The 25,558-nt window shown below is 49.3% G+C and overlaps 1 protein-coding gene across 1 annotated transcript in view; it reads left to right on the plus strand.

Annotated features, from left to right (window-relative positions):
* The window catches only part of OBSCN (obscurin, cytoskeletal calmodulin and titin-interacting RhoGEF), an 860,705-nt gene that overhangs the window by 754,143 nt on the left and 81,004 nt on the right, over nucleotides 1-25,558 (plus strand). Inside the window, exon 96 of the mRNA XM_077269354.1 lies at nucleotides 14,810-14,870. Within this exon, the coding sequence (XP_077125469.1) occupies nucleotides 14,810-14,870 (61 nt within the window). The remainder of the gene's footprint in view (nucleotides 1-14,809; nucleotides 14,871-25,558) is intronic.

Genomic DNA, 25,558 nt, shown 5'->3' on the forward strand with positions numbered 1-25,558 from the left:
GAGCGGTACTGTGCAGTGTATATATACAGGAGGAGTGGTACTGTGCAGTGTATATATACAGGAGGAGTGGTACTGTGCAGTGTATATATACAGGACAGGAGGAGTGGTACTGTGCAGTGTATATATACAGGACAGGAGGAGTGGTACTGTGCAGTGTATATATACAGGAGGAGTGGTACTGTGCAGTGTATATATATACAGGACAGGAGGAGTGGTACTGTGCAGTGTATATATACAGGACAGGAGGAGCGGTACTGTGCAGTGTATATATACAGGACAGGAGGAGTGGTACTGTGCAGTGTATATATACAGGACAGGAGGAGTGGTACTGTGCGGTGTATATATACAGGAGGAGTGGTACTGTGCAGTGTATATATATATACAGGACAGGAGGAGTGGTACTGTGCAGTGTACATATACAGGAGGAGAGGTACTGTGCAGTGTATATATACAGGACAGGAGGAGTGGTACTGTGCAGTGTATATATACAGGAGGAGCGGTACTGTGCAGTGTATATATACAGGACAGGAGGAGCGGTACTGTGCAGTGTATATATACAGGACAGGAGGAGCGGTACTGTGCAGTGTATATATACAGGACAGGAGGAGCGGTACTGTGCAGTGTATATATACAGGACAGGAGGAGTGGTACTGTGCAGTGTATATATACAGGACAGGAGGAGTGGTACTGTGCGGTGTATATATACAGGAGGAGTGGTACTGTGCAGTGTATATATACAGGACAGGAGGAGTGGTACTGTGCAGTGTACATATACAGGAGGAGAGGTACTGTGCAGTGTATATATACAGGACAGGAGGAGTGGTACTGTGCGGTGTATATATACAGGAGGAGTGGTACTGTGCAGTGTATATATACAGGACAGGAGGAGTGGTACTGTGCAGTGTATATATACAGGAGGAGAGGTACTGTGCAGTGTATATATACAGGACAGGAGGAGTGGTACTGTGCAGTGTATATATACAGGAGGAGCGGTACTGTGCAGTGTATATATACAGGACAGGAGGAGCGGTACTGTGCAGTGTATATATACAGGACAGGAGGAGCGGTACTGTGCAGTATATATATATACAGGACAGGAGGAGCGGTACTGTGCAGTGTATATATACAGGACAGGAGGAGCGGTACTGTGCAGTGTATATATACAGGACAGGAGGAGCGGTACTGTGCAGTGTATATATACAGGACAGGAGGAGCGGTACTGTGCAGTGTATATATACAGGACAGGAGGAGCGGTACTGTGCAGTGTATATATACAGGACAGGAGGAGCGGTACTGTGCAGTGTATATATACAGGACAGGAGGAGCGGTACTGTGCAGTGTATATATACAGGACAGGAGGAGCGGTACTGTGCAGTGTATATATACAGGACAGGAGGAGTGGTACTGTGCAGTGTATATATACAGGACAGGAGGAGTGGTACTGTGCAGTGTATATATACAGGACAGGAGGAGCGGTACTGTGCAGTGTATATATACAGGACAGGAGGAGCGGTACTGTGCAGTGTATATATACAGGAGGAGTGGTACTGTGCAGTGTATATATACAGGAGGAGTGGTACTGTGCAGTGTATATATACAGGACAGGAGAAGTGGTACTGTGCAGTGTATATATACAGGACAGGAGGAGTGGTACTGTGCAGTGTATATATACAGGAGGAGTGGTACTGTGCAGTGTATATATATACAGGACAGGAGGAGTGGTACTGTGCAGTGTATATATACAGGACAGGAGGAGCGGTACTGTGCAGTGTATATATACAGGACAGGAGGAGCGGTACTGTGCAGTGTATATATACAGGACAGGAGGAGCGGTACTGTGCAGTGTATATATACAGGAGGAGTGTTACTGTGCAGTGTATATATACAGGACAGGAGGAGTGGTACTGTGCAGTGTATATATACAGGACAGGAGGAGCGGTACTGTGCAGTGTATATATACAGGAGGAGTGGTACTGTGCAGTGTATATATACAGGACAGGAGGAGTGGTACTGTGCAGTGTATATATACAGGACAGGAGGAGTGGTACTGTGCAGTGTATATATACAGGACAGGAGGAGCGGTACTGTGCAGTGTATACATACAGGACAGGAGGAGTGGTACTGTGCAGTGTATATATACAGGACAGGAGGAGCGGTACTGTGCAGTGTATATATACAGGAGGAGTGGTACTGTGTGGTGTGTATGTACAGGACAGGAGGAGTGGGTGGTACTGTGCAGTGTATATATACAGGACAGGAGGAGTGGTACTGTGCAGTGTATATATACAGGACAGGAGGAGGGGTACTGTGCAGTGTATATATACAGGACAGGAGGAGGGGTACTGTGCAGTGTATATATACAGGACAGGAGGAGCGGTACTGTGCAGTGTATATATACAGGAGGAGTGGTACTGTGCAGTGTATATACAGGACAGGAGGAGCGGTACTGTGCAGTGTATATATACAGGACAGGAGGAGCGGTACTGTGCAGTGTATATATACAGGAGCAGTGGTACTGTGCAGTGTATATATACAGGACAGGAGGAGCGGTACTGTGCAGTGTATATATACAGGACAGGAGGAGCGGTACTGTGCAGTGTATATATACAGGAGGTGTGGTACTGTGCAGTGTATATATACAGGACAGGAGGAGTGGTACTGTGCAGTGTATATATACAGGACAGGAGGAGCGGTACTGTGCATTGTATATATACAGGAGGAGCGGTACTGTGCAGTGTGTATATATACAGGAGGAGCGGTACTGTGCAGTGTATATATATACAGGAGGAGTGGTACTGTGCAGTGTATATATACAGGAGGAGTGGTACTGTGCAGTGTATATATATATACAGGAGGAGTGGTACTGTGCAGTGTATATATATACAGGAGGAGTGGTACTGTGCAGTGTATATATATACAGGAGGAGTGGTACTGTGCAGTGTATATATACAGGAGGAGTGGTACTGTGCAGTGTATATATACAGGAGGAGTGGTACTGTGCAGTGTATATATACAGGAGGAGTGGTACTGTGCAGTTTATATATACAGGAGTGGTACTGTGCAGTGTATATATACAGGAGGAGTGGTACTGTGTAGTGTATATATACAGGACAGGAGGAGTGGTACTGTGCAGTGTATATATACAGGACAGGAGGAATGATACTGTGCAGTGTATATATACAGGACAGGAGGAGTGGTACTGTGCAGTGTATATATACAGGAGGAGTGGTACTGTGCAGTGTATATATACAGGAGGAGTGGTACTGTGCAGTGTATATATACAGGACAGGAGGAGTGGTACTGTGCAGTGTATATATACAGGAGGAGTGGTACTGTGCAGTGTATATATACAGGAGGAGTGGTGCTGTGCAGTGTATATATACAGGACAGGAGGAGGGGTACTGTGCAGTGTATATATACAGGAGGAGTGGTACTGTGCAGTGTATGTATACAGGAGGAGGGGTACTGTGCAGTGTATATATACAGGAGGAGCGGTACTGTGCAGTGTATATATACAGGAGGAGTGGTACTGTGCAGTGTATATATACAGGAGGAGGGGTACTGTGCAGTGTATATATACAGGACAGGAGGAGTGGTACTGTGCAGTGTATATATACAGGACAGGAAGAGTGGTACTGTGCAGTGTATATATACAGGAGGAGTGGTACTGTGCAGTGTATATATACAGGACAGGAGGAGCGGTACTGTGCAGTGTATATATACAGGAGGAGTGGTATTGTGCAGTGTATATATACAGGACAGGAGGAGTGGTACTGTGCAGTGTATATATACAGGAGGAGTGGTGCTGTGCAGTGTATATATACAGGACAGGAGGAGTGGTACTGTACAGTGTATATATACAGGACAGGAGGAGTGGTACTGTGCAGTGTATATATACAGGACAGGAGGAGTGGTACTGTGCAGTGTATATATACAGGACAGGAGGAGTGGTACTGTGCAGTGTATATATACAGGACAGGAGGAGTGGTACTGTGCAGTGTATATATATATACAGGAGGAGTGGTACTGTGCAGTGTATATATACAGGACAGGAGCAGTGGTACTGTGCAGTGTATATATACAGGGGGAGTGGTACTGTGCAGTGTATATATACAGGAGGAGTGGTACTGTGCAGTGTATATATACAGGAGGAGTGGTACTGTGCAGTGTTTATATACAGGAGGAGCGGTACTGTGCAGTGTATATATACAGGACAGGAGGAGTGGTACTGTGCAGTGTATATATACAGGACAGGAGGAGCGGTACTGTGCAGTGTATATATACAGGAGGAACGGTGCTGTGCAGTGTATATATACAGGAGGAGTGGTGCTGTGCAGTGTATATATACAGGACAGGAGGAGTGGTACTGTGCAGTGTATATATACAGGAGGAGTGGTGCTGTGCAGTGTATATATACAGGACAGGAGGAGTGGTACTGTACAGTGTATATATACAGGACAGGAGGAGTGGTACTGTGCAGTGTATATATACAGGACAGGAGGAGTGGTACTGTGCAGTGTATATATACAGGACAGGAGGAGTGGTACTGTGCAGTGTATATATACAGGACAGGAGGAGTGGTACTGTGCAGTGTATATATATATACAGGAGGAGTGGTACTGTGCAGTGTATATATACAGGACAGGAGCAGTGGTACTGTGCAGTGTATATATACAGGAGGAGTGGTACTGTGCAGTGTATATATACAGGAGGAGTGGTACTGTGCAGTGTATATATACAGGAGGAGTGGTACTGTGCAGTGTATATATACAGGAGGAGCGGTACTGTGCAGTGTATATATACAGGACAGGAGGAGTGGTACTGTGCAGTGTATATATACAGGAGCTTCTCACTCATTAGAATCTCATCAGATAGTGAATCTCCTATATTCTATAGAGTCATTACACACAGAGTGATCTATTTCACGTGTTTATTTCTGTTAATGTCGATGATTATGGCTTACAGCCAATGAAAACCCAGAAGTCATTATCTCAGTCAATTAGAATACTTTATATCACCGGCTTGAAAAATGGTTGTAAAATCTGAAATGTCTGCTCAGTAAATGCCCTCAGTACTTGGTCCTTTTGCATCAATGTGGTGTGACGTGGGGGCGATCAGCCTGTGGTCGGTCAATGGACGGCACAACTCACAAACAGCGGGATGGAAAAGGTGAGAGGAAGACGTTACCTGTAGGGGATGGGGAGTCGTCACCACCTGAGCTCTGAGCCTCCCCTAACTCCCCTAACTCTCCTTCCCCCCGCTGCCATCAGGAAACGTCGTCCCTCTAATACTGCCCTGGATAGTGCGCTGGTATCAGATAATACAAACAGGGGGAAGTGACAAGGTGAAAAACACCACACTTAGCTTATGGACACCGCTGCTAAGCTCCACACCGCAGAAAACAGCAACTGCGCTCCACTCACCAGACCAAACACCAGAGAGCTGCAACTGCCAGGCTGGGTTCCATAAAGGACCTGTATCACCACCAGTCAGCTGATGCACCAGGTGACCTTTTAAAGGGTGGTGGGAGTGGTCACCAGCAACATCAGCTGACCCAGCAGCACTGCAGTAACATCAGATTGCCAGCAGGGGGGAATTCACATTAACCCCCAATGGTCCAAAAGGAAAAAAGTTGTAAACAGAGTGGAAGCAGAGATGCCAGAAAGCCAAAGCTGGAACGTGACAGCCAGGTTGCTTTGATAGAAGCCTTCAGCTCGTCTGCATTGTTGGGTCTGGTGTCTCATCTCCCTCTTGACAATACTCCATAGATTCTCTATGGGGTTAAGGTCAGGAGAGTTTGCTGCCAATCACGCACAGTGATACTGTTGTTTTTACACCAGGTATTGGTACTGTTGGCCGTGTGGACAGGAGCCAAGTCCTGCTGGAGAATGACATTTCCATCTCCATAAAGCTTGTCGGCAGAGGGAAGCATGAAGTGCTCTACAATGTCCTGGTAGACGGCTGCGCTGACTTTGGTCTTGATAAAACACAGTGGACCTACACCAGCAGATGACATGGCTCCCAAACCATCACTGATTGTGGAGACTTCACACCAGACCTCCAGCAGCTTGGATTGTGGCCTCTCCACTCTTCCTCCAGACTCTGGGACCTTGGACCACTGACAACAGTCCGGTTCTTTTTCTCCTTGGCCCCGGTAAGAGGCTTCTGGCGTTGTCTATTGGTCATGAGTGGCTGACACAAGGAATGTGACACTTGTAGTCCATGTCCTGGAGACGTCTGTGTGTGGTGAAGCAATGACTCCAGTGTTAGTCCGCTCCTTGTGAATCTCCCCCACATTACTGAATGGCCTTTTCTGAACAATCCTTTCCAGGCTGCTGTTATCCCGGTTGCTTGTGCACCTTTTTTCTACCACACTTTTTCCTTCCACTCCACTCTCCATTAATATCCTTGGATACAGCTCTCTGTGAACAGCCGTCTTCTTGACCTTTGTGGCTTCCCCTCCTTGTGGAGTGTGTCAGTGACGCCTTCTGGACATCTGTCAGGTCAGCAGTCTTCCCCATGATTGTGGAGCTACTGAAACAGACTAAGGGACCTTTATAAATACTTAGGAGCCTGTGGAGGTGTTTATTATTAATTATTCTAATTTACTGAGATAATGACTTTTGGGTTTTCATTGGCTGTAAGCCATAATCATCAACATTAACAGAAATAAACACGTGAAATAGATCACTCTGTCTGTAATGACTCTATAGAATATAGGAGAGTCACTTTTTGATGATATTCTAATTTTGTGAGAAGCCCCTGGAAGTATTTGATTCTCTGCCGATTCTGCAGGTTTTCCCTCCTACACACAATGGAGAGGTCTGTAATCTTTATTGTAGATACACTGCAACTGTGAGAGACAGAATCTAAAAATAAAATCCAGAGAATCACATTGTAGGATTGTTACATAATTAATTAGCATTTTATTGCATGAAATAAGTATTTGATCACCGACCAACCAGCGAGAATTCTGCGCTCACAGATCTGATAGTGTTTCTGTAAGAAGCCTCCTACTTGACCTTGTTTCCTGTATAAAAGACACCTGTCCACACACCCAATCACACCCCAACCTCTCCACCATGGCCCAGACCAAAGAGCCGTCTAAGGACACAAGCGACAAAATGGTAGATGTGTGCTAGGCTGGGATAGTTTACAGGACAATTGGCAAGCATCTTGGTGAGAAGGCAACAACTGCTGGCACAATTATTAGAAAATGGGAGAAACACAAGATGACTGACAATCTTCCTTGGACTGGGGCTCCATGCAAGGTCTCGCCTTGTGGGGTAAGGAAGATCTTCAGAAAGGTCAGGAATCAGCCCAGAACTACACGGGAGGACCTGGTCAATGACATGAAGAGAGCTGGGACCACAATCTCAAACATTACCGTTCATATCACACTACGCCATTATGGAATAACGACATCACTACATCCCGTCTGTTGTGCAGAGATTCCGTGCACCAGTGACCAAGCAGACTGCTGGGGGAACAAAAGCGAGATGAGTATGTGGTGTTTTTTTTCTTTCATATGTGTATGTGATGTGTGCCTGCTTATAGGGGGATATGTGGGTCCTCACACTGTATATAGAAAGCTTTGTGGGGGCTCACACTGTATATAAGAGGCTATGTTATGTGGGGGATCACACTGTATATAGGAGGCTATGTGGGGGCTCATACTGTATATAGGAGGCTATGTGGGGGATCACTCTGTATATAGGAGGCTATGTAGGGGTATGTACTGTATATAGGAGGCTATGTGGGGGCTCATACTGTATATAGGAGGCTATGTAGGGGGTATATACTGTATATAGGATGCTATGTGGGGGCTTATACTGTATATAGGAGGCTATGTGGGGGCTCATACTGTATATAGGAGGCTATGTGGGTGCTCATACTGTATATAGGAGGCTATGTGGGGGATCACACTGTATATAGGAGGCTATGTGGGGGCTCATACTGTATATAGGAGGCTATGTGGGGTACATACTGTGTATAGGAGGCTATGTGGGGGATCACACTGTATATAGGAGGCTATATTAGGGTATATACTGTATATAGGAGGCTATGTGGGGGCTTATACTGTATATAGGAGGCTATGTGGGTGCTCATACTGTATATAGGAGGCTATGTGGGGGATCACACTATATAGGAGGCTATGTGGGGGCTCATACTGTATATAGGAAGCTATGTGGGGGCTCATACTGTATATAGGAGGCTATGTGGGGCTCATACTGTATATAGGAGGCTATGTGGGGGATCACACTGTATATAGGAGGCTATGTGGGGGATCACACTGTATATAGGAGGCTATGTGGGGGCTCATACTGTATATAGGAGGCTATGTGGGGGCTCATACTGTATATAGGAAGCTATGTGGGGGCTCATACTGTATATAGGAGGCTATGTGGGGCTCATACTGTATATAGGAGGCTATGTGGGGGATCACACTGTATATAGGAGGCTATGTGGGGGATCACACTGTATATTGGAGGCTATGTGGGGGCTCATACTGTATATAGGAGGCTATGTGGGGTACATACTGTGTATAGGAGGCTATGTGGGGGATCACACTGTATATAGGAGGCTATGTGGGGGCTTGTACTGTATGTAGGAGGCTATGTTGGGGCTCATACTGTATATAGGAGGCTATGTGGGTGCTCATACTGTATATAGGAGGCTATGTGGGGGATCACACTGTATATAGGAGGCTATGTGGGGGCTCATACTGTATATAGGAGGCTATGTGGGTGCTCATACTGTATATAGGAGGCTATGTGGGGCACATACTGTGTATAGGAGACTATGTGTGGGGATCACACTGTATATAGGAGGGGAGGCTGTTATGATCCCTAGTGGCTGAGGATCACAAATAGATCAGCAAGTGATTAAACTAAGGACAAGCTCTAGGGAGATGGTAACTGGACTGATCGCAAATCTGAACCTATCCAACACAACTAGAGGTAGCCGGTGAACGTGCCTAAAAAATTCCTAGACGTCTCGAGCCAGCCTGAGGAACTAGCTACCCCTAAAGAGAAAGATAGACCTCGCTTGCCTCCAGAGAAATAATCCCCAAAGATATAGAAGCCCCCAACAAATATCAACGGTGAAGTAAGAAGAAGGCACATACATAGGGATGAAATCAGACTCAGCAAAAGAGGCCCACTAGTACTAGAAAGCAGAAAATAGAGCAGGGGTCTATGCGATCAATAAAAAACCCTTACAAAATATCCATCCTGAGATTTCAAGAACCCACACACCAACTAACGGTGTGTGGGGAGAAACTCAGCCCACTAGAGCAACCAGCAAGCGAGGAAATTACATTTTAGCAAGCTGGAACAGAAAACATGATAAACACTGCTGATCAAAAAATAAGCAAACAAAACTTAGCTTATCCTGGATGGACTGGGAGCAAGGTAGTCAGAAGGAATCTGAGAAGCACTGATTACATCGACAGCCGGCAACAAGTGGAAGTAAAACCGAGCTATATAGGAACCTCCCAGAGGATAACGAACCAGCTGATAGCCAGAGACCAGCAGGATAACAGACAAAGCCACCAGGGGGAGCCCAAAGCAAAAGTCACACCATACCACCAGTGACCACAAGAGGGAGCCTGAACACAGAGTTCACAACAGGAGGCTATGTTAGGGTACATACTGTATATAGGAGGCTATGTGGGGGGCTTATACTGTATATAGGAGGCTATGTGGGGGCTCATACTGTATATAGGAGGCTATGTGGGTGCTCATACTGTATATAGGAGGCTATGTGGGGGATCACACTATAGGAGGCTATGTGGGGCACATACTGTGTATAGGAGGCTATGTGGGGGATCACACTGTATATAGGAGGCTATGTGGGGGCTCATACTGTATATAGGAGGCTATGTGGGTGCTCATACTGTATATAGGAGGCTATGTGGGGCACATACTGTGTATAGGAGGCTATGTGGGGGATCACACTGTATATAGGAGGCTATGTTAGGGTATATACTGTATATAGGAGGCTATGTGGGGGCATATACTGTATATAGGAGGCTATGTGGGGGCTCATACTGTATATAGGAGGCTATGTGGGTGCTCATACTGTGTATAGGAGGCTATGTGGGGGATCACACTATAGGAGGCTATGTAGGGGCTCATACTGTATATAGGAGGCTATGTGGGTGCTCATACTGTATATAGGAGGCTATGTGGGGGATCACACTATAGGAGGCTATGTGGGGGCTCATACTGTATATAGGAGGCTATGTGGGTGCTCATACTGTATATAGGAGGCTATGTGGGGCACATACTGTGTATAGGAAGCTATGTGAGGGCTCGTATTGTGTTTAGAGAAGCTGTGTCGGAGGTCATAATGTAATAGGAGGCTATGTGGGGGCATATATACTGTATATAAGAGGCTTTGTAGGGGCACATACTTGTATAAGAGGCTATATGTGAGCACATACTCTATAGGAGGCTATGTTTAGAGCTACAAATATATATAGAAGGCTGTGGGAGTCATACTGTATATAGGAGGCTATGTGAGGGCTGTTATTGTATATAAGGGCTATGTGGGACTCACTCTTTATGTGGGGCTTATACTGTACATAGGGGCTATGTTGGGCTCATACTGTATACAAGAGGCTATGCATTTGCTCATATGGTATATAGGGGGCTGTGTGGGGGCTCATGCATATAGGGAGATATCAGCATACTTAATTCTGTTCAATTTTAAGTTATATAATTATTATTTTATATTAATTGTAGTTAATATTAATATTGAGCAGAATTAATTTCAGACTATTTGTGCGGCATTCACAACAGTCACGTTCTCTCATGTAGCCATTAAGGAAAATTAATTACTCACCTTTGATATATACCATCCTAAGTTATCCAGTATATACCATCTGAAGTCTATATCAAAGTATATCACATGGTATATACACCGTGTTCCAAATTATTATGCAAATTGGATTTAAGTGTCATCAAGATTTAATTCTTTTGTTTTTCAAATAAACTCGTGGATGGCATTGTGTCTCAGGGCTCAATGGATCACTGAAATCAATCTTAAATACATATGATAATTAGTTTTCCATTGATTCTAACTAAAGGAAAACAGCCACAGGTTTCAAGCAATATGGGAAATAAAAAGGATCTATCTGCTGCTGAAAAGCGTTAAATAGTCAATGCCTTGGACAAGGGATGAAAACATTAGATATTTCCCGAAAACTTAAGAGTGATCATCGTACTGCGAAGAGATTTGTGACTGAAACAGAGCACAGACAGAGTTCATGCAGATAAAGGCATAATGAGGAAGGTTTCTGCCAGACAAATTCATTGGATTAAGAGAGCAGCTGCCAAAATGCCATTACAAAGCAGCAGTTATTTGAAGTTGCTTGCTGGTGCCTCTGGAGTCCCTCAAACCTCAAGGTGTAGGATCCTTCAAAGGCTTGCTGTGGTGCATACACCTACTATTCAGCCACCCTTAAACAGTGTTCACAAGCAGAAACTTCCAAATTTCCAAACAGTCTTGTTTACTGATGAGTGTCAAGCAACCCTGGATGGTCCAGATGGATGGAGTAGTGGATGGTTGGTGGATAGCCACCATGTCCCGACAAGGCTGCGACGTCGGCAAGGAGGTGGAGGAGTCATGTTTTGGGCCAGAATAATGGGGAAACAGCTGGTAGGGCCCTTTAAGGTTCCTGAAGGTGTGAAAATGACCTCTGCAAAGTATATAGAGCTTCTGACTGACAACTTTCATCCATGGTCTTAAAAGCAGAAATGTGCCTTCAGGAGCAAAATCATCTTCATGCATGACAATGCCCCATCTCATGCTGCAAAGAAAACCTCTGAGTCATTGGCTGCTATGGGCATAAAAGGAGATAAACTCATGGTGTGGCCACCATCTTCCCCTGACCTCAACCCTATAGAGAAGCTTTGGAGGATCATCAAGCAAAAGATCTATGAGGGTAGGAGGCAGTTCACATCCAAACAGCAGCTCTGGGAGGCAAAGAAACACAAGCAGAAACTCTCCAAAAACTCACAAGTTCAATGGAGGCAAGAATTGTGAAGGTGACATCAAAGAAGGCTCCTATGTTACATGTAACTTGGCCTGTTGGGATGTTTTGGAGGTAAATAGCTTTTTTGTTCAGTGAATGTGACCTCCTAATGCTGCAAATTCCACAAATGAGACTTTTCAGTTCTTTATATCAAATGTTTAGAAATTCTACTGTGCCTAATAATTTGGAACAGTGCATTGTGTGGTTTTATTCATTGTGGAGATTATACTGTTATCATTGGGAGGTTTCTTCAATAAAATTCGATGTGTAATCTAACGAGTGATGACTTTTATTACACTGACTGTCATTTGCACCGACCATTTAGGAAAATCCGAGAAAAATATACTTTGCATAATAATTTGGAACATGGTGTACAGGATATGTGACTGGTGTAATATCTGATGTCTGTCTTACATATTGTGGAGACATGGGGGGCAGCGGATACCCTAGTCCACTAGCCGAAACTGCATGGACCAGGGATCATCCCGCCGAACACCTGCTTTCCTTTTACTGTGGCCATAATACTACTCAGACAACACAGGGTGAGGGCAAAACAGTGTGGCAATACTTTATTAAACCACATAGCAGACAAATAAAATCTAGAACAGTCCCAGCAAATACCCAAGATGGTGCAAAATTAGAGTCTCACCCTTTCGCTGACTCGCCGGGATAAGTGCAGCTATGACTTCAGAGCTTCCAAGGCCGACTACCCCCACCTGTGCCACGCAGAGAGAGGAGGTAACAACAAGCTTCGGAAGCTGACAGTCCATTCAGGTACAAGGCCAGGTGGCTTGAGGGTCACAACCTGGCTTCTCTGAACATCTCCATGGAGCCAGGTGATCGGTTTGTCGCATTCCTGGTTTTCACAAACGTTTCCATGGGGCTCAGGTGACCGGTGGGTCCAAATCCTGACTACCCTAAACGTATCCATGGTTCAGTGATGGTCAATGGAGCAGCTCTGTATTCTTTCAGCTGGGGTCGTGGTCCCATAAGCTAGAATCCTATAGAATGTGTCAATGTCACGACTCTGTTGCGGATGTCTCAGGACCAGGGGCTCCTTCCCTGTACCTAACACTAGGGGCGACCTAGCTTGCCCTGCTCCCCAGATTACTTCTGATGATGAAAAAGCCGGGACCACGTACCTTGTCTTAGTTCCTGAATCTGCCCTCATTCTGTACCCTTACCCCACCCAGTGAAGAGAGGAATAGTAGTGTACCGTAATACAACAACCAAACTAACACTGGTGCCTGGTGTATTATCTGATGTCTGTACTGTACACATAGTGTAAAATGCACTGGTTACATATGATCCTGTATGTGGTATACTCTGTGCAGACATCACATAGTATATACAGGATAATGTGTGACACTGGTGTAATATCTGATGTCTGCAGTCCTAGTGTAATATCACATCTGTATCTGACATCTGTATCACAGTATATTATACCAGTATGTGCTGTACTGTGTACACAGGCATCCAGTTTTACACAGAGGATAATATGTGACTGGTGTATTATCTGATGTCTGTACACAGTGAAATATATTAAGGTCACATACTATCCTGTATATAATATGATAAGTGTATCCATAATATATAATATACCAGTACCAATCAGCTAATTGATGCACAGAAGTGAAGGGTGGGCCGCTACTCATGGGCCACTGTGGTGTGCTTGCCCCCAGGCTAAAATTTGCCCGCCAGCACCTGCCTGCAGGGTACACAAGGTCCCCCTGCTCACGCCTGCCCATGTCCAGGCCCGTTGGAAGTTTACCAATGACCATCTGGATGATCCAAAGGAGACATGAGAGAAGTTCATGTGGTCAGATGATACTAAATTGGAACTTTTTGGTATCGACTGCACTTGCAGTGTTTGGAGGAAGAAGAAGGAGGAGTACAACTGTATTAGCACCATCCCAAACGTGAAGCATGGTGGGGGAAACATCATACTTTGGGGGTGCTTTTCTGCCAAAGGGACAGGACGACTGCACCGTATTGAAGAGAAGATGAATGGGGTCCTATATCGTGAGATTTTGGCCAACAACCTTCTTCCCTCACTAAGAGCATTGGAAATGGGTCGTAGCTGGATCTTCCAGCATGACAATCACCCAAAACACACAGCCAGGGAAACTAAGGCTCCGTAAGAAGCACTTCAAGGTCCTGGAGTGGCCTAGCCAGTCTCCAGACCTGAACCCAATAGAAAATCTTTGGAGGAGCTAAAACTCAATGTTGCCCAACGACAGCCCCGAAATCTGAAAGCTCTGGAGAAGATCTGTATGGAGGAGGGGGCCAAAATCCCTGCTCAATAGTGTGCAAACCTGGTCAAGAACCACAGGAAACTTTGGACCTCTGTAATTGCAAACAAAGGTTTCTGGACAAAATATCAAGTTCTGTTTTTCTATTGTATCAAATACTTGTTTAATGCAATAAAATGCAAATTAATTATATAAATATCCTACATTGTGATTGTCTGGATTTTATTTTTAGATTCTGTCTCTCACAGTTGATGTGTGCAGAACGATAAAGATTGCAGACCTCTCCATTCTCTGTAGGCGGGAAAACTTGCAAAATCGGCTGCGTATCAAATACTTATTTTCCCCACTGTATGTGTTCTGGTCTGTGCTTCTGCGTCACTGTGTGTGCCTGTGTGTCCGTGTTCGTATATCCATGCGTCTACCTTTACATCAGTGTCCGTGCGTCACTGGCTGTGGCTTTATGTGTTGAGCGTCGGAGATCAATGTGAACGCTCCTCATTGCCCTTAATGGTGTCAGATGTTGCGGGGAAGAACTGCTGGATCGACTCTTCCGGAGTCACACAATCACGGAGAGGGAGGTAGGAGAACATCTGTCCTATCCGCCATGTATGCTCCTAACGGAAACTACAAGTCTGTGCAGCGTGCAGTCACTCCTGGTTATCACCGCCTCCACTTCCCTCCATTTGGAGTTTTTGGCACTAGTGTATCATCTGCATTATCACCCCTCACTCCATCCTTCCCTTGCACAACACAGCAGCACTGAGCTGACTGCCTAGTATTCACATATTTTATTCCAGGGGAATTTTGGGGAACTGAGCAGATTTGTCATTGTATGAGGAGATCCTGCACTTACAGGGAGGGGATCTGCAACAGGCTGCAAGGAGGGAGAGATGCTGCAGGATGGGGAAGTGACTGCAGGGAGGGGATCTGTAACAGACTGTGGGGAAGGGGCAGCGGCAGGAAGAGATCTGCAACAAGCTGCAAGGAGGGAGAGATGCTGCAGGATGGGGAAGTGACTGCAGGGAGGGGATCTGTAACAGACTGTGGGGAAGGGGCAGCGGCAGGAGGAGATCTGCAACAGGCTGCAAGGAGGGAGAGATGCTGCAGGATGGGGAAGTGACTGCAGGGAGGGGATCTGTAACAGACTGTGGGGAAGGGGCAGCGGCAGGAGGAGATCTGCAACAGGCTGCAAGGAGGGAGAGATGCTGCAGGATGGGGAAGTGACCGCAGGGAGGGGATCTGTAAGGCTACGTTCACATTTGCGGTCAGCGCCGCAGCGTCGGGCGCCGCAGCGGCGCCGCATGCGTCATGCGCCCCTATACTTAACATGGGGGCGCATGGACATGCGTTGTGCTGCGTTTTGCGCCGCATGGCCGCAAGCGTTGGACGCAAGAAACGCATCAAGTTGCATTTTTTTTGCGTCCAACTTTCGGCCAAAAACGACGCATGCGGCGCAAAACGCAGCGTTTTAGCGTGCGTTTTGCCGCGTTTTTGTTTGCGTTGTGCGCTGCGGCGCCGACGCTGCGGCGCACAACGCAAATGTGAACGTAGCCTAACAGACTGTGGGGAAGGGGCAGCGGCAGGAGGAGATCTGCAACAGGCTGCAAGGAGGGAGAGATGCTGCAGGATGGGGAAGTGACCACAGGGAGGGGATCTGTAACAGACTGTGGGGAAGGGGCAGTGGCAGGAAGAGATCTGCAACAGGCTGCAAGGAGGGAGAGATGCTGCAGGATGGGGAAGTGACCACAGGGAGGGGATCTGCAACAGACTGTGGGGAAGGGGCAGCAGCAGGAAGAGATCTGCAACAAGCTGCAAGGAGGGAGAGATGCTGCAGGATGGGGAAGTGACCACAGGGAGGGGATCTGTAACAGACTGTGGGGAAGGGGCAGCGGCAGGAAGAGATCTGCAACAGGCTGCAAGGAGGGAGAGATGCTGCAGGATGGGGAAGTGACCACAGGGAGGGGATCTGTAACAGACTGTGGGGAAGGGGCAGTGGCAGGAGGAGATCTGCAACAGGCTGCAAGGAGGGAGAGATGCTGCAGGATGGAGAAGTGACCGCAGGGAGGGGATCTGTAACAGACTGTGGGGAAGGGGCAGCGGCAGGAGGAGATCTGCAACAGGCTGCAAGGAGGGAGAGATGCTGCAGGATGGGGAAGTGACCGCAGGGAGGGGATCTGTAACAGACTGTGGGGAAGGGGCAGCGGCAGGAGGAGATCTGCAACAGGCTGCAAGGAGGGAGAGATGCTGCAGGATGGGGAAGTGACCACAGGGAGGGGATCTGTAACAGACTGTGGGGAAGGGGCAGTGGCAGGAAGAGATCTGCAACAGGCTGCAAGGAGGGAGAGATGCTGCAGGATGGGGAAGTGACCACAGGGAGGGGATCTGCAACAGACTGTGGGGAAGGGGCAGCGGCAGGAAGAGATCTGCAACAAGCTGCAAGGAGGGAGAGATGCTGCAGGATGGGGAAGTGACCACAGGGAGGGGATCTGTAACAGACTGTGGGGAAGGGGCAGCGGCAGGAAGAGATCTGCAACAGGCTGCAAGGAGGGAGAGATGCTGCAGGACGGGGAAGTGACCACAGGGAGGGGATCTGTAACAGACTGTGGGGAAGGGGCAGCGGCAGGAGGAGATCTGCAACAGGCTGCAAGGAGGGAGAGATGCTGCAGGATGGGGAAGTGACCGCAGGGAGGGGATCTGTAACAGACTGTGGGGAAGGGGCAGCGGCAGGAGGAGATCTGCAACAGGCTGCAAGGAGGGAGAGATGCTGCAGGATGGGGAAGTGACCGCAGGGAGGGGATCTGTAACAGACTGTGGGGAAGGGGCAGCGGCAGGAGGAGATCTGCAACAGGCTGCAAGGAGGGAGAGATGCTGCAGGATGGGGAAGTGACCGCAGGGAGGGGATCTGTAACAGACTGTGGGGAAGGGGCAGTGGCAGGAGGAGATCTGCAACAGGCTGCAAGGAGGGAGAGATGCTGCAGGATGGGGAAGTGACCGCAGGGAGGGGATCTGTAACAGACTGTGGGGAAGGGGCAGCGGCAGGAGGAGATCTGCAACAGGCTGCAAGGAGGGAGAGATGCTGCAGGATGGGGAAGTGACCGCAGGGAGGGGATCTGTAACAGACTGTGGGGAAGGGACAGCGGCAGGAGGAGATCTGCAACAAGCTGCAAGGAGGGAGAGATGCTGCAGGATGGGGAAGTGACCACAGGGAGGGGATCTGTAACAGACTGTGGGGAAGCGGCAGCGGCAGGAGGAGATCTGCAACAGGCTGCAAGGAGGGAGAGATGCTGCAGGATGGGGAAGTGACCGCAGGGAGGGGATCTGCAACAGACTGTGGGGAAGGGGCAGCGGCAGGAGGAGATCTGCAACAGGCTGCAAGGAGGGAGAGATGCTGCAGGATGGGGAAGTGACCGCAGGGAGGGGATCTGTAACAGACTGTGGGGAAGGGGCAGCGGCAGGAGGAGATCTGCAACAGGCTGCAAGGAGGGAGAGATGCTGCAGGATGGGGAAGTGACTGCAGGGAGGGGATCTGTAACAGACTGTGGGGAAGGGGCAGCGGCAGGAGGAGATCTGCAACAGGCTGCAAGGAGGGAGAGATGCTGCAGGATGGGGAAGTGACCGCAGGGAGGGGATCTGTAAGGCTACGTTCACATTTGCGGTCAGCGCCGCAGCGTCGGGCGCCGCAGCGGCGCCGCATGCGTCATGCGCCCCTATACTTAACATGGGGGCGCATGGACATGCGTTGTGCTGCGTTTTGCGCCGCATGGCCGCAAGCGTTGGACGCAAGAAACGCATCAAGTTGCATTTTTTTTGCGTCCAACTTTCGGCCAAAAACGACGCATGCGGCGCAAAACGCAGCGTTTTAGCGTGCGTTTTGCCGCGTTTTTGTTTGCGTTGTGCGCTGCGGCGCCGACGCTGCGGCGCACAACGCAAATGTGAACGTAGCCTAACAGACTGTGGGGAAGGGGCAGCGGCAGGAGGAGATCTGCAACAGGCTGCAAGGAGGGAGAGATGCTGCAGGATGGGGAAGTGACCACAGGGAGGGGATCTGTAACAGACTGTGGGGAAGGGGCAGTGGCAGGAAGAGATCTGCAACAGGCTGCAAGGAGGGAGAGATGCTGCAGGATGGGGAAGTGACCACAGGGAGGGGATCTGCAACAGACTGTGGGGAAGGGGCAGCAGCAGGAAGAGATCTGCAACAAGCTGCAAGGAGGGAGAGATGCTGCAGGATGGGGAAGTGACCACAGGGAGGGGATCTGTAACAGACTGTGGGGAAGGGGCAGCGGCAGGAAGAGATCTGCAACAGGCTGCAAGGAGGGAGAGATGCTGCAGGATGGGGAAGTGACCACAGGGAGGGGATCTGTAACAGACTGTGGGGAAGGGGCAGTGGCAGGAGGAGATCTGCAACAGGCTGCAAGGAGGGAGAGATGCTGCAGGATGGAGAAGTGACCGCAGGGAGGGGATCTGTAACAGACTGTGGGGAAGGGGCAGCGGCAGGAGGAGATCTGCAACAGGCTGCAAGGAGGGAGAGATGCTGCAGGATGGGGAAGTGACCGCAGGGAGGGGATCTGTAACAGACTGTGGGGAAGGGGCAGCGGCAGGAGGAGATCTGCAACAGGCTGCAAGGAGGGAGAGATGCTGCAGGATGGGGAAGTGACCACAGGGAGGGGATCTGTAACAGACTGTGGGGAAGGGGCAGTGGCAGGAAGAGATCTGCAACAGGCTGCAAGGAGGGAGAGATGCTGCAGGATGGGGAAGTGACCACAGGGAGGGGATCTGCAACAGACTGTGGGGAAGGGGCAGCGGCAGGAAGAGATCTGCAACAAGCTGCAAGGAGGGAGAGATGCTGCAGGATGGGGAAGTGACCACAGGGAGGGGATCTGTAACAGACTGTGGGGAAGGGGCAGCGGCAGGAAGAGATCTGCAACAGGCTGCAAGGAGGGAGAGATGCTGCAGGACGGGGAAGTGACCACAGGGAGGGGATCTGTAACAGACTGTGGGGAAGGGGCAGCGGCAGGAGGAGATCTGCAACAGGCTGCAAGGAGGGAGAGATGCTGCAGGATGGGGAAGTGACCGCAGGGAGGGGATCTGTAACAGACTGTGGGGAAGGGGCAGCGGCAGGAGGAGATCTGCAACAGGCTGCAAGGAGGGAGAGATGCTGCAGGATGGGGAAGTGACCGCAGGGAGGGGATCTGTAACAGACTGTGGGGAAGGGGCAGCGGCAGGAGGAGATCTGCAACAGGCTGCAAGGAGGGAGAGATGCTGCAGGATGGGGAAGTGACCGCAGGGAGGGGATCTGTAACAGACTGTGGGGAAGGGGCAGTGGCAGGAGGAGATCTGCAACAGGCTGCAAGGAGGGAGAGATGCTGCAGGATGGGGAAGTGACCGCAGGGAGGGGATCTGTAACAGACTGTGGGGAAGGGGCAGCGGCAGGAGGAGATCTGCAACAGGCTGCAAGGAGGGAGAGATGCTGCAGGATGGGGAAGTGACCGCAGGGAGGGGATCTGTAACAGACTGTGGGGAAGGGACAGCGGCAGGAGGAGATCTGCAACAAGCTGCAAGGAGGGAGAGATGCTGCAGGATGGGGAAGTGACCACAGGGAGGGGATCTGTAACAGACTGTGGGGAAGCGGCAGCGGCAGGAGGAGATCTGCAACAGGCTGCAAGGAGGGAGAGATGCTGCAGGATGGGGAAGTGACCACAGGGAGGGGATCTGCAACAGACTGTGGGGAAGGGGCAGCGGCAGGAGGAGATCTGCAACAGGCTGCAAGGAGGCAGAGATGGTGCAGAATGGGGAAGTGACCGCAGGGAGGGGATCTGTAACAGACTGTGGGGAAGGGGCAGCGGCAGGAGGAGATCTGCAACAGGCTGCAAGGAGGGAGAGATGCTGCAGGATGGGGAAGTGACCGCAGGGAGGGGATCTGCAACAGACTGTGGGGAAGGGGCAGCGGCAGGAGGAGATCTGCAACAAGCTGCAAGGAGGGAGAGATGCTGCAGGATGGGGAAGTGACCACAGGGAGGGGATCTGCAACAGACTGTGGGGAAGGGGCAGCGGCAGGAGGAGATCTGCAACAGGCTGCAAGGAGGCAGAGATGGTGCAGAATGGGGAAGTGACCGCAGGGAGGGGATCTGTAACAGACTGTGGGGAAGGGGCAGCGGCAGGAGGAGATCTGCAACAGGCTGCAAGGAGGGAGAGATGCTGCAGGATGGGGAAGTGACCGTGGGGAAGGGGCAGCGGCAGGAGGAGATCTGCAACAAGCTGCAAGGAGGGAGAGATGCTGCAGGATGGGGAAGTGACCGCAGGGAGGGGGATCTGTAACAGACTGTGGGGAAGGGGCAGCGGCAGGAGGAGATCTGCAACAGGCTGCAAGGAGGGAGAGATGCTGCAGGATGGGGAAGTGACCACAGGGAGGGGATCTGTAACAGACTGTGGGGAAGGGGCAGCGGCAGGAAGAGATCTGCAACAGGCTGCAAGGAGGGAGAGATGCTGCAGGATGGGGAAGTGACCACAGGGAGGGGATCTGTAACAGACTGTAGGGAAGGGGCAGCGGCAGGAGGAGATCTGCAACAGGTTGCGAGGAGGGGGAAGCCGCAGAATGGGGAAGTGACCACAGGGAGGGGATCTGCAACAGACTGTGGGGAAGGGGCAGCCACAGGAGAAGATCTGCAACAGGCTGCGGGGAGGAGGCGACTGAAGGGAGAGCAAGGCTGCAGGGAGGGGGCAGCTAAGTAAATTGTAGGTTTTCTGGTAATAACACACACAGTCATGTGAAAAAGTGTTCACCCCATTCCCGATTTCTTAATCTTTTGCATGTTTGTTGCAGTTAAATGTTTCTGATCACCAAACAAATGTAAATATTAGAGAATGATAACACAAGTAATCACAAAATGCAGATTATAAATGAAGAACTTTATTATTAAGGCAAAAAGAAATCCAAACCTGCAGGGTCCTGTGTGAAAACGTGACTGCCCTCACCTCCCCTGAAAACATAAATTAACTGAGGTTTATCACATCTTTGGGAAGCTGAGTTCACTTTCCCTAGCCACATCCAGGTCTGATTACTGTCACACCTGTTCTCTATCAAGAAATCACTTAAATAGGAGCTGTGACAGCACTGCTGAGCCTGGAGCATGTACAGAGCACAGACACCACAATATGTGATTAGGGTTGAACGAAACGGATCGGACATTTTCAAAAATCGCCGACTTTCGGCAAAGTTGGGTTTCGTGAAACCCGACCCAATCCCAGTGTGGGATCGGCCATGCGGTCGGCGATCTTCGCGCCAAAGTTGCGTTTCGTATGACGCTTTCAGCGCCATTTCTTAGCCAATGAAGGACGCAGAGTGTGGGCAGCGTAATGACATAGGTCTCGCTCCCCACCATCTTAGAGAAGGGCATGACAGTGATTGGCTTGCTTTCTGCGGCGTCACAGGGGCTATAAAGGGGCGTGCACGCCGACCGCCATCTTACTTCTGCCGATCTCAGCATAGGGAGAGGTTGCTGCCGCTTCGTCAGAAGAAGGGATATAGTTAGGGAGGGAAGATTAACCCCCAAACCGCTTGTGCTGTACCGATTTTCACTGTCCAACACCACCTTTTCTTTGCAGGGACAGTGGAGGCTAGATTTCTGTGCATCAGCTCTGTAGCTTATAAGGCTCCCTGATAGCTGCATTGCTGTTTGTACGCCGCTGTGCAAACCAACTGCTTTTTTAAAAGCAAAAGTCCTGTTGCTCATTTCCGCACAGTTCTATTGTTTATTTGTCCACACTTTTGTGTGCAGCAGTCCTTTTTATTGCTGGCTGCCATACTTTTCCTGAGATCATTGTAGGGAGATTGTTATTGTAGTACAGTCCCTATATATATATATATATATATATATATATATATATATATATATATATATATATATATATCTGCCAGCCACTTTCTGCCACTTATACTGTGTAGTGTAATACAGTGGGCCTGGATCTTGCAGCAGTCTCCCACACATATAGAAAGGGAGATTTAAATTCACAACAAGTTTACATACACCTTCTTCCTTGTTTTACAGTACCATATAACGGTTGTTAGTTTGGTTACATTTTCCCAAGAATGAGGAAGTCTAGTGGAAGAGGCCGTGGGCAGTCATTGCCTGCTGGTAACGATGGTGGTGGTGGTGGTGGAGCATCTGGTGGTAGTCCGAAAAGCAAAATAGCACCCATGGCTGGAGGTGTTGAGCCAGCGTCATCGTCTGGCTACACAAGGCCTCGAACGCTCCCTTTTCTGGGAGTAGTAAAACCGCTTTTAAACCTGGAGCAGCAGGAAAAAGTTTTGGCTTTCCTTGCTGACTCAGCCTCTAGCTCTTTCGCCTCCTCTTCTGAAAGTTCAAAATTTAAAAGCAGCGAGTCGTCAGTGGATGCTCCCGGTCAGGAACAAGTCGCTTCCTTGTGTCCTTCACCCAGAACAACAGTGAAGGATGCGTCAGGCGACACTACAGGTTACTCCATGGAGCTCTTTACACATACCGTGCCTGGGTTAGAAAGGGAAATTAACAGGCCGTGCCCATTACAAGATGAATCGGACATGGAGTGCACAGATGCACAGCCACAGCTAGATTATTATGCTGTTCCATTGACTCAGATCACTACATTGCCCTCGCAGTGTACTGAGCCAGAATCTGACCCTGATGAGACTACGGTGCCCCGTCCCAAACGCTATAGCACTTTACACGGTGACACAGAGGAAGGTGCACATGACATTGAAGAGGAGGTGATAGATGACCCAGTTGTTGACCCCGATTGGCAGCCATTGGGGGAACAGAGTGCCGCTGCCAGTAGCTCAGAAGCGGAGGAGGATGATCCGCAGCAGCCATCTACATCGCAACAGCTAACATCTGGCAGGCCCGTATCTGGCCAAAACCGTGTGTCAAAACCAAAAACAGTTTTAGGACAGCGTGGCCATCCGGTGAAAGTAGCACAGCGTGCAATGCCTGAAAAGGTATTCGATAGTAGGAAGAGTGCAGTGTGGCAATTTTTTAACCAAGATCCGAATGATCAGTGCAAAGTTATCTGTACGAAATGCTCAAGGACCTTTAGCAGAGGGCAGAATGTCAAAAATTTAAATACAACGTGCATGCGTAGACATTTAACCAACATGCACTTGCAAGCCTGGACTAACTACCAAACGTCCCGTAATCTAGGTGCACCCACTCTACATGAAGCTAGTCAGCAACGCTACATTGCTTCACTCACTGTAAGCCCACCGTTTAGGACACCACCTGCAGCAAATGTGGAGGTATCGTCGCAAGGCTAAAGCAGTCAGGGAATCACCAGGTTGTTGGTAGGAAACATTATATGTAGGCCAACAGCAAGAATACCCTCACCAACCCTCTCTCAATCTGCCATGTCCACCACCACCCCCGCTAGTTCCACCATATGCACCTCTCCAGTCCAGCTCACCATACAAGAGACTCTCGTTAGGAAAAGGAAGTACTCATCCTCTCATCCGCATACACAGGGTTTGAAAGCCCACATTGCTAGCCTAATCTCGTTAGAGATGATGCCCTACCGGTTGCTTGAAAGCGAAACTTTCAAAGCCCTGATGGCCTACGCAGTACCACGCTATGACCTACCCAGTCGACACTTCTTTGCTAGAAAAGCCATCCCAGCCCTCCACCAGCATGTCAAAGACCGCATTGTCCATGCACTCAGGCAATCTGTCAGTAGATAGGTGCACCTCACAACAGATGCATGGACCAGTAGGCATGGCCAGGGACGTTACGTGTCCATCACGGCACACTGGGTTAATGTGGTGGATGCAGGGTCCACAGGGGACAGCCATAGTGGGACAGTTCTGCCTAGCCCACGGTCTAGGAAACAGTTGGCTGTAGGCGTTCGCCACCCCTCCTCCTCCAGCAGAAGCGAAAGCTCGTCCACAGAGTGCAGTCGCACGACCACTCCATCCGCAGCTGCCAGTGTTGCACACGAGGTGTCCCATTATGGAACAGTTAGTGGTAAGCGTCAGCAGGCTGTGTTGGAAATTAAGTGTTTGGGCGACAACAGACACACCGCGGAAGTCCTGGCCGAGTTCTTGCAGCAAGAAACTCATTCATGGCTGGGCAGTGTACATCTTGAGGCAGGCAATAACAGTCAGTGATAACGGAAGGAATTTTATGGTTGCCATAGCCCTTTCAGAACTGAAACACATACCTTGCCTGGCTCACACCTTGAACCTGGTGGTGCAGTGCTTCCTGAAAAGTTATCCGGGGTTACCAGCCCTGCTCCTGAAGGTGCAAAGACTTTGCTCGCACATCCGCCGGTCGCCCGTACACTCCAGCCGTATGCAGAACCATCAGCGATCGTTGAAGCTTCCCCAGCACCGCCTAATAATCGACGTTGCAACAAGGTGGAACTCCACACTGCACATGGTTCAGAGGCTGTGCGAACAGAGGCGTGCTGTAATGTATTTGTGGGAGGATACACATACACGGGCAGGCAGTTGGATGGCAGACATGGAGTTGTCAGGTGTGCAGTGGTCGAAGCTACAAGACCTCTGTCAAGTCCTTCAGTGTTTTGAGGAATACACATGGCTGGTAAGTGCAGACGACGCCATCCTAAGCATGAGCATCCCACTAATGCGTCTGCTGATGCAAAGTTTGACGCACATTAAGGAGCAGGCGTCTGCAGCCGAGGAGGAGGGAAGCCTTGATGAAAGTCAACCATTGTCTGCTCAGGGAACTCTCCTGGACGAGGTGGCGGACGAAGAGGAGGAGGATGATGGGGATGACTATGTATGGGAGGAGGAAGCTTCTCAGGGGGTAATAGAAACTGGTGGCGTTGCAAGGTCAGGTACAGGGTTTTTGCGGGAGACAAGTGATGCTGATTTGCCAGAAAGTGCTCCTCATCCCAGCACAAGCAGTGAATTGACACCTGGAACATTGACCCACATGGCTGAGTATGCCTTGCGTATCCTAAAAAGGGACCCCCGCATTATCAAAATGATGACCGATGACGATTACTGGTTGGCCTGCCTCCTGGATCCACGCTATAAAGGGAAATTGCAAAATATCATGCCACATGAGAACCTTGAGCAAATTGTTATGACCCCAATGGCGAGGGTCTCAGAGGAACGTGGAAGTCTGCAGAGTACAAAAATCCAGCTCATAGGGCAGTGGTAACTGGGTTGACCATATATCTACTCCTAACGCCAACACTAGAAGTAGCCGGGGATCATTCCTACGTTGATTCTAGATGACACGCGCCAGCCGGAGAATCTAGCTACCCCTAGTAGAGG

Source organism: Ranitomeya variabilis, chromosome 6 (genome assembly GCF_051348905.1).
Source record: "Ranitomeya variabilis isolate aRanVar5 chromosome 6, aRanVar5.hap1, whole genome shotgun sequence".
In the NCBI taxonomy this organism is placed as follows: Eukaryota; Metazoa; Chordata; class Amphibia; order Anura; family Dendrobatidae; genus Ranitomeya; species Ranitomeya variabilis.